The 16,543-nt window shown below is 35.2% G+C and overlaps 1 protein-coding gene across 1 annotated transcript in view; it reads left to right on the forward strand.

Moving 5' to 3' along the window:
• Nucleotides 1-910: 910 nt before the first annotated feature.
• CRISPLD1 (cysteine rich secretory protein LCCL domain containing 1) overlaps nt 911-16,543 on the forward strand; it is a 91,445-nt gene continuing 75,812 nt past the window's right edge. Inside the window, exons 1-2 of the mRNA XM_032222216.1 lie at nt 911-1,081; nt 1,598-1,912. Coding sequence (XP_032078107.1) covers nt 1,640-1,912 — 273 coding nt within the window. The 5' untranslated portion in view covers nt 911-1,081; nt 1,598-1,639. The remainder of the gene's footprint in view (nt 1,082-1,597; nt 1,913-16,543) is intronic.

Consider the following 16,543-nt stretch of genomic DNA (forward strand, 5'->3'; position numbering starts at 1 on the left):
GGGCTGATGACCAAGCAAGTGGGTAAGCATTTCTCTGTGCAATCACCAGTGCCCTTTCATCCCTCTGTCCCTCCAATTGTTACTTCAGTTCTCCTGGGAGAAGTCTCATTCCATTGACTTCACAAAATATCCCTCTTTGGAATGTTTGATAGGGCTGATTGTAAAGATTTCCTCAGGCTTCCAGACCTGGCATTGCTTCTGTCTCCTGTAATACTGAAGGAACTCCAAGCTATAAATCCATGATACGGGATTGCTGGCTCTGGGTCACTGGCACCCCTCATAGCTGATGGCCCATTTCTCATGGTGCTGTTTTGTTATCCCCTCAGCTATTTGCATTTTGTGTCAGTGGCCGAACCATTCCCTGCTTAAAGAATTCCATCCCCCCTTCCAGCAAATTCAGACCAGATGTTTCCCTGACCTTTTTTTTTTTTTTTTGCTTTCAGGAGTATAGGCTTCTGTTGCTATTCAGAGGAATGAATTCAGGTGACAAACGTCTTTTTTTCCAGAGTCTCACTTTCTCCAAACGATTGACAGCAGTGTTCCAAGTGCCAACATGAAACAAATTGCTTTTCTGTTTCTTTAAGCCTCCTGTATTTTTCCATCCAGATTGCTGAAAAATAAAATATGTGCATTATTTATCACATGTATAGCAGTATTAACATCAGGAAATTAAACTATGAAAAAAGAAAGCCAAATGAAATAAAACCAAAGGAGAGGAGGGGAAAAAAAAGTTGAATCTTGCCTTTTTGTAGTCAGGGTGAAAGGGGTGTTTGAAACAATATCCTAATATCCTACAGTAAAAGCCCAATCACTGTGTTTTCTGTACAAAACTCCACCCCTTGGGTTCATAAGACTTGGAAAAAGAGTTGCCCTTTGTAGTTTACTATAACATATAAAAGCTGTTAGCAGTTCGCGTAGCCAGCAGCTAGAAAGCTTTCAGTTTTCCCCACCCTCTTTCTTTCTCCTTGTAAGTTGGTAATAAGATACACTCTTTTTTCCCCTAAGGTTCACATTAGAGCACAGAAGAGAACTGTTTAACTTGGAAGAATAATAACACTAGGCTTTTTGGTTCTGCAAAGAGGTAAGCCACTGAGCTCAGTTTCTGTTGCATGTCTTTTTACTATTATTATTACACATCTGATGCTCCTTGAATCAGTTGAATGGCAGGAGGAAGATAGTGGTTTTATGTTCTCTCTGTCCCTCTCCCTGTCCCACTCCCTCTCCCTTCCTCCCTCCCTCCCTCTTTCTCTCTCTCCTGTCCTGATTTTTTTCCCTTTGATTATGTCTCTTTAGTATGAGTGCAGAACTTATTCTGCAGTGTGCTCAGAAACTTTTTTCAGCTTGAAATAGTGTGCTGAATCCTTTTTGTAGCTCTTTGAGCTGTACTAAGATGGTCACCTATGTTACAGGACAATTTGTGTGTATGGTTGCTACGCAACATGAGACATCACAGCATTTCAATTGACTACTTGCAACCATCATATATCTGTGCTTTGCTGCACACATGAATCGGTTTGGGAGATCAGCTGGGAAACTCAGCTGGAAGGAAAGATTTAGTCTGATCCCAATAATATTTTTAACCCTTTCTCTTCCACAGATCCTCTCTTTGTCTCCTGCTTTAAAGTATACAGACCCTAAAATGACAGTCATTTCTGCCATTAGTGGGGCTCTCTTAATTACCATTCTCTATGAAGCAAGTGCACTAGTTTTGCCCAATTCCACTGACCTATTCCTGTCAACTAAAAATTACACTGATGTTGAAGCAGCTTTGAAAACTCATCTGGCTTCTGCAAGCCTCCCCAAATTCAGGAAAAAGCGATATATCTCACAGAATGATATGATTGCCATTTTGGATTTTCACAATCAGGTCAGGGGCAGAGTATTCCCACCTGCATCCAACATGGAATACATGGTAAGCAGCCATGTCTTTATTCATTTCCTCATGTCTGAACTTGGAAGGATCTTGCAAATAAAAAAAAGTATAATCTGTTTAAGTTTCACATTGCCAAATGACGTTTTTTTTTTTCATAAAGAATGCAAGCCAAAAGCTTTGAAAGAAACTGTAATAGTTTGCATGTGCTGGAGTAATTCAGGCCATTTTTCCTTCCTCTGCCTATGTGCAGACATGGTCTAGACTAATAGGCCACTCTAACAGGCTTCTTTGGATTATATAATCTGAATGTAGCTAAAGTGCATAATTAATTCTGTGTTTGATTAATGTATTACATGAAAGCAAAAATTGACTGTGGTAATTATTCTGCTTAATATAGAAAAAGTAACAAAGTTCTTTAAGATTACAGTCCTGCACACAGTTATCAGATGATCCATTGCATATAATGGCATTTCTGAATCAACATGCACAGGAGTGAACCAATAATTTTAAATGTGAAAGTAGGCATCAAATATTTTTATCACTTGGAGTTCTGAGGAACTCCACTATGCCTAAAATCTGTTCTTGGTAAGTCTAATCAAATATGCATGTTTTTTCCCTTTTTCTATTGCCAGTTTTTGTTTCTGTTGGTCTATAATTCTGTTGTTAGCTTTCTTGGAACAGTAAAATCTGTGATATTTTAATGTCACTTAATATATCATAAAACATTGAAGTTTATTTTGGGCAATGATAAATGTATCAAATGTTGATATATAATTAAAAACAATGAAATCTTCAATAATATCAAAAGAAGGAATTATTGAACCTAATGGTGTCATTATCAATTTGACAACTTAAGCATTAAAATAACCTGCTCACATAAAGGTACAGTATAACAATCTTATATACTACTTATCATATATGCTACCCAGTTTTGGATGATGTTTTCTATTGTTTGATAATAAGTGAAACATATTGGTAAATTCCTCTTTTTATTGAATCTAAAAATTATATTCTGAACTGTAGATCTCTTTCTGCGGGGTACCCAGAGGTTTGGTCCTTTTACCATTACTTTTTCAAATATCTACATGAAACTCCCAGGAGAGTTTATCCATGGTTTTGGATGAAATAAATCATCCATATACTGATGACACATGAGTGCATATTGAGCTGGCTTGAGATGCCATGGAAGTCTTTATTGCTTGCTAAAGAGGGCTGGATGGAATGAATCAGGCTAAACCTCACCACATTGTTACTTGTCCAGAAAACATCTGTTGTTCTGTGTGCTTTCAATTCTGATGGATGTTACTTCTCCTGAAAGAGCAGATCTATGACTTGGAAGTTCTAGATTCACAGCTACTGCTGGATTCAGAAGAGGATTCCATAGCCAGGGAAAACTTTGCCTGCCTCAGATAATGTGCCAATTATGCTCCTACTTTGAATGATAGCTCCTGACAGTAGAAGCACTTCTGGTAGCAATGTGCTTTACATTATTTGAAATTACATTTACATTACATTTAAACTGGTAAAAATTGCAGTGGATGAGAGTTCCCACAACTAGATAAATTACAGGCACTACGTTACCTTCCATTAGGTTTCCAAGTAAGATGCTGGTTTCAGCCATTCATACGTACATGATTTCACTTCTTGGTATATATGGCAGCATCTCACTTCCTCCTAGTGGAAACACTCCATCCTATGTTTTTTCAGGTTAGGCTGCTTAGGCTTGCGCCATATGTGAGGTAAAAAAGTGAGGGCTCATAAGTAAAACCTTTTAAACAATAATCACTACTTATACCCCTCTTCCCAAGGGCTGAGTGGCATCTACTTGGCACTAAGTTGGACTTGGTGCCATGATTGCATATGGTTAAATTGTTTTTGTCCTTGGGGTTTTATTGCATGTTTGTGTTTTATTTATCTTGTAAACTGTGAGAGTCAACCTTGATCGCAATGATATACAAATGCAATGAATGTATAACTATGAAGCTGTTTGACCACTTCAAACTAATTTTTAGGACCTTATAGAATTATAAAAAAAAACATCCTCTTTTATCAGAGATTACACATTTGGAATTAGTAGAGAGTTCTACATGACCCAGAGCCAAATTATATGCAAGGGAATATTTAGATGTATCAATCTTTGCTGCAAATCTTTACTGTGTCTGAAATGTACAATGTTTGTTGTCAATTTGGAGGGCTATTTTTCCTGCAAATTCCATTACATTCTCCTCCAACAAAAAGTGTGGTTTGTTTAAATCTTGCTTTGGATGTAGTATGTGAATCAGATGGGCCTACTTTTGGAATGGTCTAGACCAGAATGAGCCATGTTATGTTCCAGATGGCTCCCTAAATTGGATCAGGTGATTCTGCATACTAATTTTTAACTCATGTTAATTACTTCATACTACATCTTTTCTGTCAACAATAAAATCCCACAAGCAAAACCTCTAAGTAAAGAACCAATGGTGGAACTTAGTCCTTTCATATGGAGTAAACACATGAAAACTTTGAGGAAATAGTAGACCAGATGGAATTAACAACATAAAAATACAAATGGATTTTCCTTAAAAACATTTGAATACCATTATAGAAAAATACAATGTGCAATGCAATACTCATTGTGGATTTGTATGCACATTTTGACTGATAGTATCCTTACAAGCTATAAGATGGTAGTTTATTCTCAATTAATCCATGTACAAAGTAATAAGAACTATAGCGCTTTCTCCACAGCAGTGTCTCTCAACCTCTATAACTTCATGTCTGAACTCCAACTCCCAGAATTCTGCCTGGAGAGGTTGAGAAGCACAGCTCTACAATAAGAAATATATTTCACACTTTTGGCGAGTGTGGGCCTACTTCAGTGATTAATATTTTGGTTTACTGTGATGAAAGAGTACATTAATAAAGAAATTCAATTACTATTTTGAAATAGCAGAATTTCTACTATTGCATTTCCCTCATCTCATCTGCTTGCTCAGTTTTTTTACCTTCTCCACTATATGCTCATAAACTCTAAAATGGGGGGAAATAGAGTGAATGTGATGAAAAGGGACAAGGCTCCTCCTTATAACAATCCTTCAGAGAAATTGAGGTAAAACAAGTCAATATTTTGCAACTATTCAGGAGTTATTTCTTAGCTCCATATGTAGATGTCACGCAATTGTGATTTTTTATTTATATGGTCAGCCATCTTAAATGCATAATCCTAAAATAACAAAAACAACTACACACACACACACACACACATGCACACACACAATAAAACCTCAAGATACAAATACAAAGTAAGTTAAAAGTAACCATAACACAATAGCCAAGCACAATAATAAATCCACAACACAGCTGCACCTGTTTTGGGCTCAATTATAATTGCAGCCCAGCACCTGAGGAAAGAATCATCTTCACAGCTTTCTGGAAAAGCTTTGGGGAGCTCTGGATCTTAGGAGGAGAGAAAGAAGCTCAGTACAGTAAAAATGTCCACAAATTGACTATTGCTTGTCATTGATACCGTGTTCAGTGGCAGTTCAAGGATAAAAGATCATGTTCAGTGAATTAGCTTTTAATTTTATTTTACTTTATTGGCAACCAAGGCTGCATTGCATTGCATTGCAAAAAATAAAATAAAATCAACAGGAACATAAGCAATGGATAAGGCCAAACCCTGTGTAGTGAGTGCCAAAAATAAATATGGGAAGGAAGGATCAGTTTCACTGGATTATTCCTTCTTTTCTTCTTCATCTATGGCTACCCCAGAAAGCTGCCAGAAAACAGACAGATGGCTTCTGTCCAGAGATTGCACAGCCTTTTGAAATTGGACCAACAGATGCAGGAAATTAAACAGAGGGCTATATACATGCCTTGAACCATAGATTGCACACTTTTGTATTAGGACATATAAAAGGATTGCACAGTGAGTGAAACTATTTACTTTCAAGTTCTTAAAAGGAAGTGAAAGCATTAGCATAGAAATGGAAAAAAATATCTGGAAAAGTGCATTTGGAAAAGTTTATTATGACCCAGTATTTTAAAATCCAACATACTTCGAATATGATAATACTTCTTGAAACACTTATATGCCAATTTAACCCCAAAATGAAAGAAACAAGGTAGTTCTGCAATATGTACATTTTTGCAAAGAAGTGAAGAAAATGACTTCAGATATGGTTATATCAATCTGAATAGCACTATATGCAATTTGCATGTACCCAATGTCGTTTTAAGAGATGACATTCAGTCTTGAACGGTCTTAACCCTTGAGATCGCAGCTGAATCAACTGTCTACTTTTAAGACTTAAATTGATAAAAATGGGGCACTTAGTCAGTCAAGTGACTAATACTGACATCAGAAGCAGAAGTTTTAAAATAATGCCAATCATTTTAAAGCTACATAATCTAGCACTGACGTTTGTAACTTAATTGCCAGGATAAAAACCAAGATGCTGTCTGGAACTGAGGATGAATTACTCAACAGCTTAAGTCTGTTTTTATTTTATATGTAAACAAGATTACAAGTTATATCTTTTCTGAAGCATTTACAGATCTTTTAGTTTTTTAAAAAATGGCCTTTGCTCTTCTGGACTATTTACTATATGTTAGCTCTCAGCTTTGAAAAGGTAAAACAATCAAATTCAATATTTAATTAGTTATTTTAAATTTCAATTGATCAATTAATCAAATAGATAGCCAGTGTAGTTCAGTGGTTAAGGTGATAGACTAGGCATGGAAGCCTCAGGGCCATGGAAGCGAACTGGTTCACTAGCTGCTCTCTTTCAGCACTGGACTAAGGAGTTGAGAAACATCCTTCTACTAACCTAGGGTGGACTAATGGGTGGATTGCATTACATATTTTCAAAAGAGTTCTTTGTCCTACAATGATTGATAATCATCTTTATCAATCAAATAACAATATAACTTTATGTAAATGAGAAGATAAGCAGCCAAAGTGAACAGTCCAAGTTTTTGGAAGAATGAAAATGTTTTAAGTTTTATTAACAAAAGAAGCCAACCTAGCAGACTTTAATAGGAAATGAGCCTCCTTAAAGTTTCTTTGATTCAGTTTAAAACTATCCCTTGCAAATGACATTAGAACAGGGGTGAAATTCCAGCAGATTCTGAAGAACTGGTAGCAGAAATTGTGAGTAGTTCAAAGAACCGGCTGGCACCAGAGTGGGATGGGAAGGAGAATTTGCAATATCCTTCCCCCAGGAGTGGGGAGGAAATGGAGGATTTGGCAGTATCTATCCCTCCCCTGCCATGCCCACCAAGCCTGCCCACAGAACCGGTAGTAAAAAAAAAATTGAATTACACCACTGCATTAGAGTATTGCCTACTTTTTTCATTAATACCAAATGTTAGGTGTAGTTGCTAAGAATGCCTTGTTTATATTTATAAAATCTGGAAAGGCCATAAATAGTATTCAAACAACTTTTGAAAATAAAAACTTCAGTGCACCATAACTGCACTGAAATCAACTTAGATTTAGGAACTTAGAGTTGGTAGAAAGTTACCATACATCAGAATGGATTGTTTACTATCTAGCTTTGCATTGTGTATTTTTACTTTGACTGAAAAAGTCATACCAAGTCCACCCCTTTTGTATCAGAGATCATATCCACCATCTTGTGTGTTTGATCTCCCAGCTTCCTATTGACATCACTGTTACAAGAAATGGGTCATTACACCTGTTAGACACAATGCTTTAGAGAAGAATATAATGTCCTTGCTAAACATGTCAGTTAATTCTATCTGAAATAAGATATTCACCATTTTTTCCAAATCAGACTTTACAGCCCAACTACAAATCCTTTCACCTCTTTTATAATGGCCATATTTTAAATAAAGGAACACAGATAAATGACTACAATTTCCAAAGGAATTACAAACTATAGGAAAAAATAATTTTAAACTATTTAAAAATATTAATTATCTTTAAAAATATTTTAAGATACAGTTTTTGTGATAGGCACTGGTCAGTCTGAAACTGGGCAAGATTGATATGTCAACAATTGATTCCACAAAATGTCTAATTTTCTTCAAAATTGAAAATGCATAAGCATATAGTCCTAAAAATGTTTGCAAAGGAGTCTATCTCCAAACCTTCTGTGCTCTATTTCTGAAACAGAACTGACTTCATTTTCTCTGAAGAATTATTGTGTCTGTGGATTTCACCCTATTCTGTGAAAAAAAATAATAAGAAAAAAAAGTTAAAAGCCATTTGTGGTTTTCTCATGACAATTACTGAAAGACAGGAAGCTTCATTTCCCAGTCTTATTTCTGAGTCAGATCAGGGTCAAAACTGGCAGGCTTCTAGGGCCTGAGTTTAATCAAGCAATTCTCCAAAGCACCAAGTAGAATATGAACTCAATCTGGAAGGAAGCCTGTTATATTCATACACACTTGGGTACTGTTGAAATAGGCCCTTGATAAGCAGGAGTCTGAGTTATATTGGTAGCTCTACTCTCATTCAAGGGAATCCAAATTAGAATAGAATAGAATAGAATAACAGAGTTGGAAGGGACCTTGGAGGTCTTTTAGTCCAACCCCCTGCTTAGTCAGGAAATCCTACACCACTTGAGACATATGGTTATCCAACAGATTAAGTGTCTACTTTAGATTTTCCACGTGAACACAGAGGTAGGAAACATGTTCCAATTTTCTTATTCAGGATTTTCAAATGTTCAGCTTCCTTGTGCAAGTTTCTCTTTGAAACTGAAGACATGACTGCATATTGTGTTAATTGCACAGAAATATCATATCAGTTGCAGGTATGTGCAGCAGGAACCTAAAGAAATATCAGTGCACATCTAACTACAATTAAATTCAATACTCTTAAGTTTTGTTGAAGTTGGGAAAAATCTGGTTGATGTTCATTGAAGGCAGATATTAATTACTAGCAGTCCAAAACTATTTTCAACTAAGCATAACAACTATCAGAATGCTATCCCTCAATAACAGCATTTGTAGGGATAATATCCTGGTTGGAGTCTGTACAGTTTGTTTGGATTATGCATTCTGCCTTTCTTGAACCTGTTAATTAAGAACATACATTGTCTCAGCAGATAGCACACCTGATGAACCTTCAAGCTTTGAAGTTAAATTTTACTTGAATGAGTACTTGAATGAAAGATCACCCAGGAAACAATTATGGATTAGGTTAGGAAGGTGATAAAAGACCCCAGAAGGTATTAGTGGTAAATTGTATCTGCATCTTTTTGCAAAGAAAAAAATATAGCCGTCCAGTAAATTTGACTCAAAGGAGTTGTTGCGTAGCTGTGCATTAGTGGAGTCATGATATCTCATTAGAGAGTAGCCTTACAAACACCATGTACCTTTTATTTACTCCTCAGCAGAGGACACAGTAGCAGACACAACATAATTTTACTATAATTACTTTTCATTTTTGTATCTAAATGTAGGAAATGAAATCAAGGCAGTTCATTAGTTCAATATCTACCTCTGTTTTGAAAATACATGTAACAAAAAAGTCAAAACCAGAATGAATCTTCCAATATAAATAAATAAATGTAAATAAGAAATAAATGTATTTATTTATTTCTCATATATCTAGGCTGTCTGACTCTAAATGTCTCTGGGACATTTGACATATAAAAAATAATAAAATCAACAAAATTCAATGTGGAATGTCATCTGGAGGTTACAATAACTAAACTCTCTCCCCTATGAGGAGAGGCCAAAAACTCCAATCTTACCTCTCTAAACCAAGTACTAGGGAAGAACCATGTTTTTTCTATTCTTTTAAAGGTTGGTAAGAAGATGGGAGTATCCCTGTCAAATCTTACAGGATGAACAAAAACCACAGGAGTAGACAGTCCCTCAGATAACTAGGCCTCATTTCATGAGGGCTTTTAAAAGTGACAACTAATACCTTGAACTGCACCTGGAAGTCAATTGATAATCAGTGTAGCACTTCAAGCATGGGTGTTCCATGAGAATTGTATGACTTCCCATCATTGCTTGTACTGCTCTAATCTTGACATAGCTTCCCAATGGTTTTCAGCCACATATAGAGCACATTGTAGCAATTCATCTGCAGGAAATCAGATATAATTTTTACATGGATAGTACCAACATCCTCTAAACTTGAGATGGCAACCATGGCTACACAATATAAGCCCTTCTCCTTTTAATGTGTTTTAATTATGTGGCCATGATCTCCATCTTGACTTTTGTTACTTTCTCTAGCATATTCCTGTTGGACAGTTCTCATTAAAACATCACCATATATACTTTTAGTTTCCAAAAAGGCAAGCATAAAGGACATAATATATGTATAGTATTGCACATGTTTGAAAGCTGAAGGTAGCTAAAGGGAAGCACTTCTGTGCATATTTAAATTATTAATTTAGATAAGGTTGGTCATCAGTTTCAGTCTGTTTTAAAATAATGGTGTATAAAGCTGTTAGAGCTTTTAGTTATGATGGCTCTGTATTTTAGATATCTACTACAACTTGAATCAGAAGAGATTAATTTGTTTTCATTTGCTAGATAAGGAAAAGAGCTACTTTAGGTTCTAATTTTCAGTCTAAATTAGCTTCGAATGGTACAAAATTAATATCAAAGTGCCAAAAAGACAAACACTGGGGTTTTTAAACATGAGTCTTTCTTTTATATATAACTGCATGATGGGGAAGAAAATTGAGAAGAAGCCTTGAATTTCAGTGACCTAAAGCACTGCCTTCATATCAAATTAGGCCACTGCTGATCAGTCCAATTACACCATTTTGGACAGTAGATGGATGATGCGGGTGAAAAGATCCTTAGTTTTACCATTTGGTCCCCATAGTGCTAAATGTTTCCTGCAGCTGTTGTTGATGAATATGATTTATTCACACTTCTAGCCTGCTCCATTCTCTGAGTCCTAGTGTAATTCAAAACATTGAGTACTTCATCCATCATTTTTATAGCACCACATTCAATAAGAATAAATGGAACAGACTAGTAAGTAATTGCTTATTCTTTAGCCAAACCTCTAACAATCAGCTTCACTGCATTCAGAAAAAGGCGCCATTATTTCTTACAAATAAAAATTGGTCAACCTACTTGTTTTCAAGAATTTTTTTTAAAAAAAGATTCACACTGATTTCCCAGGCATGTTTCACCCACTCTATTTGGAGTTCTTATATTTCTCATATCCCACTTGATAACAGGTAAATGATACATAAATGTAGTACTATTAAAACAAAAAATCAAAATATTCCAGGAGAAAGTAAAACACAGTGATAAAAATGCATAAATACTGCATAGTGAAAAAATGGAAACAAATTGCTAGATTACATAAATTTGAAATTTAATAAAATTTGTATGCCGCCCAATCCCATAGGACTCTGGGCGGCTTACAGAAACAAGATAAAAAACATTTAAAAATTAAGAATAAAAATACAATTATTAAAATTACACACCATCCATTCTGCCTAGGTGGGGCTGGACATTTATCAACAGCCCCAAGCCTGCCGGAACAGCCAGGTTTTGGTGGCTTTTCGGAAGGCTGGGAGAGTGTTAAGGGTCCGGATAGACTTTGATTTGCTCAAGCTGGTCTTTTCTTAAGGAAAATAGGATCTCAATTAACAATCACAGCCAAGAAACAAAAGAAGATCATGGTGAGAATCTTATATTTATATTTATATATCTAAATCTTATATTTAGTTTTTATTTTGAGTCAGAACTTTAGAAAAACAGTTTCCAAAGTAAGCATGGGCATATAGTAACTAGTAACTTCTTCAATATACAGGAGTAGAATCTATGTAAATGTGCATATTTCTAAAAATCAGATTTGTCCCTGTGAAGCTTTAATAATTTATCAACATCTGTATATATATAGACAATTCCATTTAAAAATTCATCCACTCCCTTGATATACACAAACCAAATAATACAATCCACATAGTGACTTTCTCTGCAAGAATAGATCCAAGGCAGAGCTAAAATTTTATTGAAAATATTAAAGTCACTCAAGCCAAGAAATGTGTTAACAATGAAAGATCACACACCAGTTTGAGAAATAAGTGCTTCACTACTAAATTAATAACTAACATTCCATAAGAGGAGTTGTGGAAACATTATTCAGATGAGCACAAGCACAGTGCAGCAACCCTGAAAAATCAGAAAAAGAAAACTGACCACTTGTACAATATCTTCCAACAAAATAGATATCCCTACAACTTTATCAAAAAAATGCCTGACCACTCACTCAACCCACTCAACCAACTATAGAACAACCAACACAAGCCATGCAAGGGATAACTCCAACCATACATTATAATTATCTTAGAAACATCCAACAGACTCTTAAGACCAGATGGCTTCACTTTAGCATGCCAGCTAATTAAAACTCTACAAAACATCTTACATAATTCAAAAGACCCAGTAACCCAAGAAGAAGTAGAAGAATCAACAAGAATCATCTACAATATTCAGTACAAGAATTGCAACATCCACAATGTAGACCATACAGAAGACTAGTAGAGTGCATCCATGAACACCTACTAGCAATTAGAAGACCCCATGAAAACACTTAATTTCACAAGACATGGACAGACTCAACTATAATTTCAACTGGGAGACTGTGGGTATCCTAGACCAAATTAAATCTAAACACCAAGGAATTCCTGAAAGCTTGACTCTCAAAACATCAATAGAGATGTAAAGTTAAACTATATTTACATACCATGCAAAAGAGACAATATAAAAACTGAGAACAAAACAAAAAGACCAGAACACCTCCTCTCCAGTAGCCAACACCCAGATAAGTAGGAATTAACACTAGACAAACAATGAAGGAGACAAATAATACTGTAATCAAGGAACTATCAAGGAGACAATCAATTAAGAAGACAATCAAGCAGAAAGTGCCCTCAAATTTTCTTTGTCTTTGTTCTGAATTATCTAGAAAGTCTTTATTATAACAAGAAACTCCAGGCCTATGGAATCTATTTTATTTTTCCTACAACCACAGTATATATTGACAAGACTAAGTGCAAAAAAATGTTCATGGGGTAGATACCTCTTCAGCAATAAGAATAGGGAAACTAACTAACTGTGAAAAGTGGATATAAACCTGAGGACCCTGAGGTACAGCAGGAGAAAGAGTGCCAATGTTAGCGAATTAGATGTTCATTTCATTTGTGCTTATGTTTTTTATAGCTTCATGCAGAAATCAACATGTAATATGAGGATTATATGAAAAAACAGTGCTTCTATCACAAGAAATGTTTACCTTTTATTATGCATTGGTGAAAATCTGTATAAAGTACTATGCTGGTTTGTAGGCATCATAATTGAAGGATTCTGAGAAATTAAAATAGATTGAGTGTTGGAAAACATGGATGATCAGAGATTAGAAACTCAGTTTCTATTAAGGGAGATCAAACAGGTAGATCAAAGAAATTTCACCATGACAGAGATTAAGGAAGCCAGTTTGATCAAATCCCTAAGGCAAAAGGCTAAAAACCAGGGAATGATGAGTTCTAGTCCTGTTTTAGGCATGAAAGCTATATGGGTGATTTTGGGCCAGTCATTCTCTCTCAGCCCAACTCATCCCAAGGGATTGTTGTAAAGAAAATAAGAGAAGGAAAGTGTGTTGGATATGTTCGCTTTCTTGAGTTATCTGTAAAAGATAATAAAGACAGGAAACAAATAAACAAATAAAGGAAAAGAGGATATGACAGCATGTTTCAAATACTTAAAGGGATATCACACAGAACAACTAATTCTGTCTTTTTAACAGTGATTAATGCAGACACATGAATTCATATTGCACAAAGGTACATTGTATTTACAAATTAGAAACAAATTGACAGTAGAAACAATTATCCAGAGAAGAGATTGGTCCCATTCCCTGGATGGGGTGACACAGACTTTTGTCTTTCTGCGATGATTTAACTTGTTCTGGGCAAGTATTGAACTCTATGATTTAGGAGATCCCTTCATTTGGATAATAATCTCTGAATTCTTAATTTGATTAATGTGAAATTGCAACTGAAAAAGCCAGGTATATGATACATAAATAATCAGTTGGCTAACTTTGTTTCTTTATAATTATTTATTATTGATTCATTTAGGAAACATTTTGACCTCATTTAAATTAAGTCTAAATGCACTTAAACATAAAATTAATAGATTTCAGTGTAATTTAAATTCAAGATATTGTTCCCAGATTAAACTTTTATTTAAAGTGTTGTTTTGTCTGAAGGTTTTTTTTAAGTAATCATTTCCAAAAATAGCTTTTTTCTCAAAAATCAAATTAAACTTTATTTTACAAAAATTATTGGGGAAATAATTTATATTTTGTTGGGTTTAGTTCATTAAATGCAATTATCTGTATGAAGAAAACAATAAGCTGAGTAGAACAGATATAGACCCATTAAATTGGCATATAGAACAAAGGAGATGAAGATCCAATTATATTAGCCTCATGAGCAAACACTCATTGGGTGGCTGTAAACATCTATTTCTGAATTTTGTTTTTTCTCTATGTAAAGTAGGAACAGTAGTAAAAGAATCAAGGATAACTATTGCAAACTTTTTGAATATGAAAGTTTCATACTAGAAGGGGTAGTATTTCCAAACCAACTTAAGCCCACACATTCTTTTTTGTAAACATATTTGCCATAAATGGAACTGTGAATCAGTAAGAATGTTGCTTCATATAGAAAAAATGATCCTAGCCCAGTGACCCATTTTCTGGAGCAGCTGAACCGCTGTTACCTAACAGTGGAATTTTACAGTGAAGCATAAGAGTAACAATGTTTATTTCAAGAACTACACCAGATGTTTTAATGCTTCCTATGAGAATTCTTCAGGATGAACAGTAAGGGCAGATACTGTACATTGTTTGTCCTGTTTAATACTTCCATAAGATCATAGGTCTTTCTCCAAGTTTTGTATGCTTCAAGCATCCAGTTCTTTCTCACCATTACAAGGTTGATAGAAGAAATACATAATCTTTCAAAATCCATGTTTGATTAGAAATTCTTAAGTCAGTCAAGGATTGTTAGGATACTATGCCAAAGCTTGGAAGAAAGATGACTTGTTAACCTGGGCAGAAGTTGTGAGTTTGTGCTCAATGTAAATAGTTTCTTCATTTAAGTTTATTGAAGTTAATGTTGCTGATGTAGAGAAACTAGAAGGTAGAAAACACTCAATAGGCATGTTTCTTGTATGAATTGGACTAGTCAATTGCTTTCACACAGAGGAGTATGCAGCTTTGTGTGCAGTTTGAAAGTATGGATGGGAATAAAATTGAATAACTGTCTTCAAAAGTGTAAAACTTTCTAATAAATTGCCTATAAGTGAAGCTGAGGCCAAGTCATCTTCATAAATTGTTTGATCAGTTTTCCAATCACACTGGAGAAAGAAACATGGAAGAACGGACCTAATTAGGTTTTGGGGTAGGTCTGTCACAAGGCTTCAATAGCATAATTTGATCGTTTATGATGTCAAATCCACTTCATATTTCTGAACTCCTTTTCAGTATTAGATAGAATAAAAAAATATTATATTTGGGCCAGGTGTGGATGATAATCGAGCTAAATCTGCAGAAGCTTGGGCAGCTACCTGTAATTTGGGACCATGGGCCTTCTTCTTGTTGAGATTTCTGGGGACAAAATTTGTCTGTACGGACTGGAAGGTAAGTTAAATTCAGATATATTTGTTTCAAGCCACTAATTTTCAAGGCATTTTTTATCTTGCAAGTGTAATGAGAATGAAGTAATTTAGCGAAAAATAAATAAATAATACATACATGTCTACATAAATATAGATGTAGGCACATTAGTAATACTGAACAGTCAAAATTAAGCAATTTGTCTTGTTTTATTTTGTCTCAGATATCGATCCATTCTCCAGCTGGTGCAGCCCTGGGTAGGATGAAGTGAAAGATTATGCCTTTCATAATCTCAGGATTGCAATCCAGGTGGCGCAATGAGATGTTACGGGCCCATGTGTACACATTATACTCAGGGTGATATCGGTTCAGTTTTCCTGTACCATTCTTCAGTTCAAAGCTTATGTCTGTGTGATAAGTATGTTGCTTTTCAGGCTGGACTTTTACAAACAAATATACTATTTCTTTAGATGGTTTGGGCCACTTCCAACAGAATAGGCTGTGCAATCCACACGTGCCCTAATATGAATGTCTGGGGAGTAGTTTGGAGCCGAGCTATTTATTTGGTATGCAACTATGGCCCCAAAGTAAGTTTCTCTGTTTTTATTAATCTAGTTGTTGGCATTTGTCTCAGCACCCAAGCCATCATTGTATGTTGGCATTCCATAAAAGTAAATCAGGGCAGCTATAATTCCATATTTCAAAGAAATATAAGAATTTCCTGTTGTTAACCTCATATCATGTTTTTAAATGACAGTAGCAAAGGGGCAAAGAATTGTCAGTGGCAAATACGTAGCATTTTTGAAAATTGGTAGCAAAAAGCATTGAATTTTAAGAACATGTGATTGGATTATAAACAATCTACAACCCCCTAAATTTTATTTCTTAAATCAGCTCAACATAGGAGGGATCTACCTCAGTCTATTCATATTGTAACTTGTATTCTCATGAGATTTTCTGGTTCTACAATTAACTATCTAGTCCTATGTCCATAGGAATGGGGCTAAAATGTAAGTGAATTAAACATCTTGGATAAGTTAGGATCTGCA

The sequence above is a fragment of the Thamnophis elegans genome, chromosome 8, assembly GCF_009769535.1.
Source record: "Thamnophis elegans isolate rThaEle1 chromosome 8, rThaEle1.pri, whole genome shotgun sequence".
NCBI classification, from domain to species: domain Eukaryota; kingdom Metazoa; phylum Chordata; class Lepidosauria; order Squamata; family Colubridae; genus Thamnophis; species Thamnophis elegans.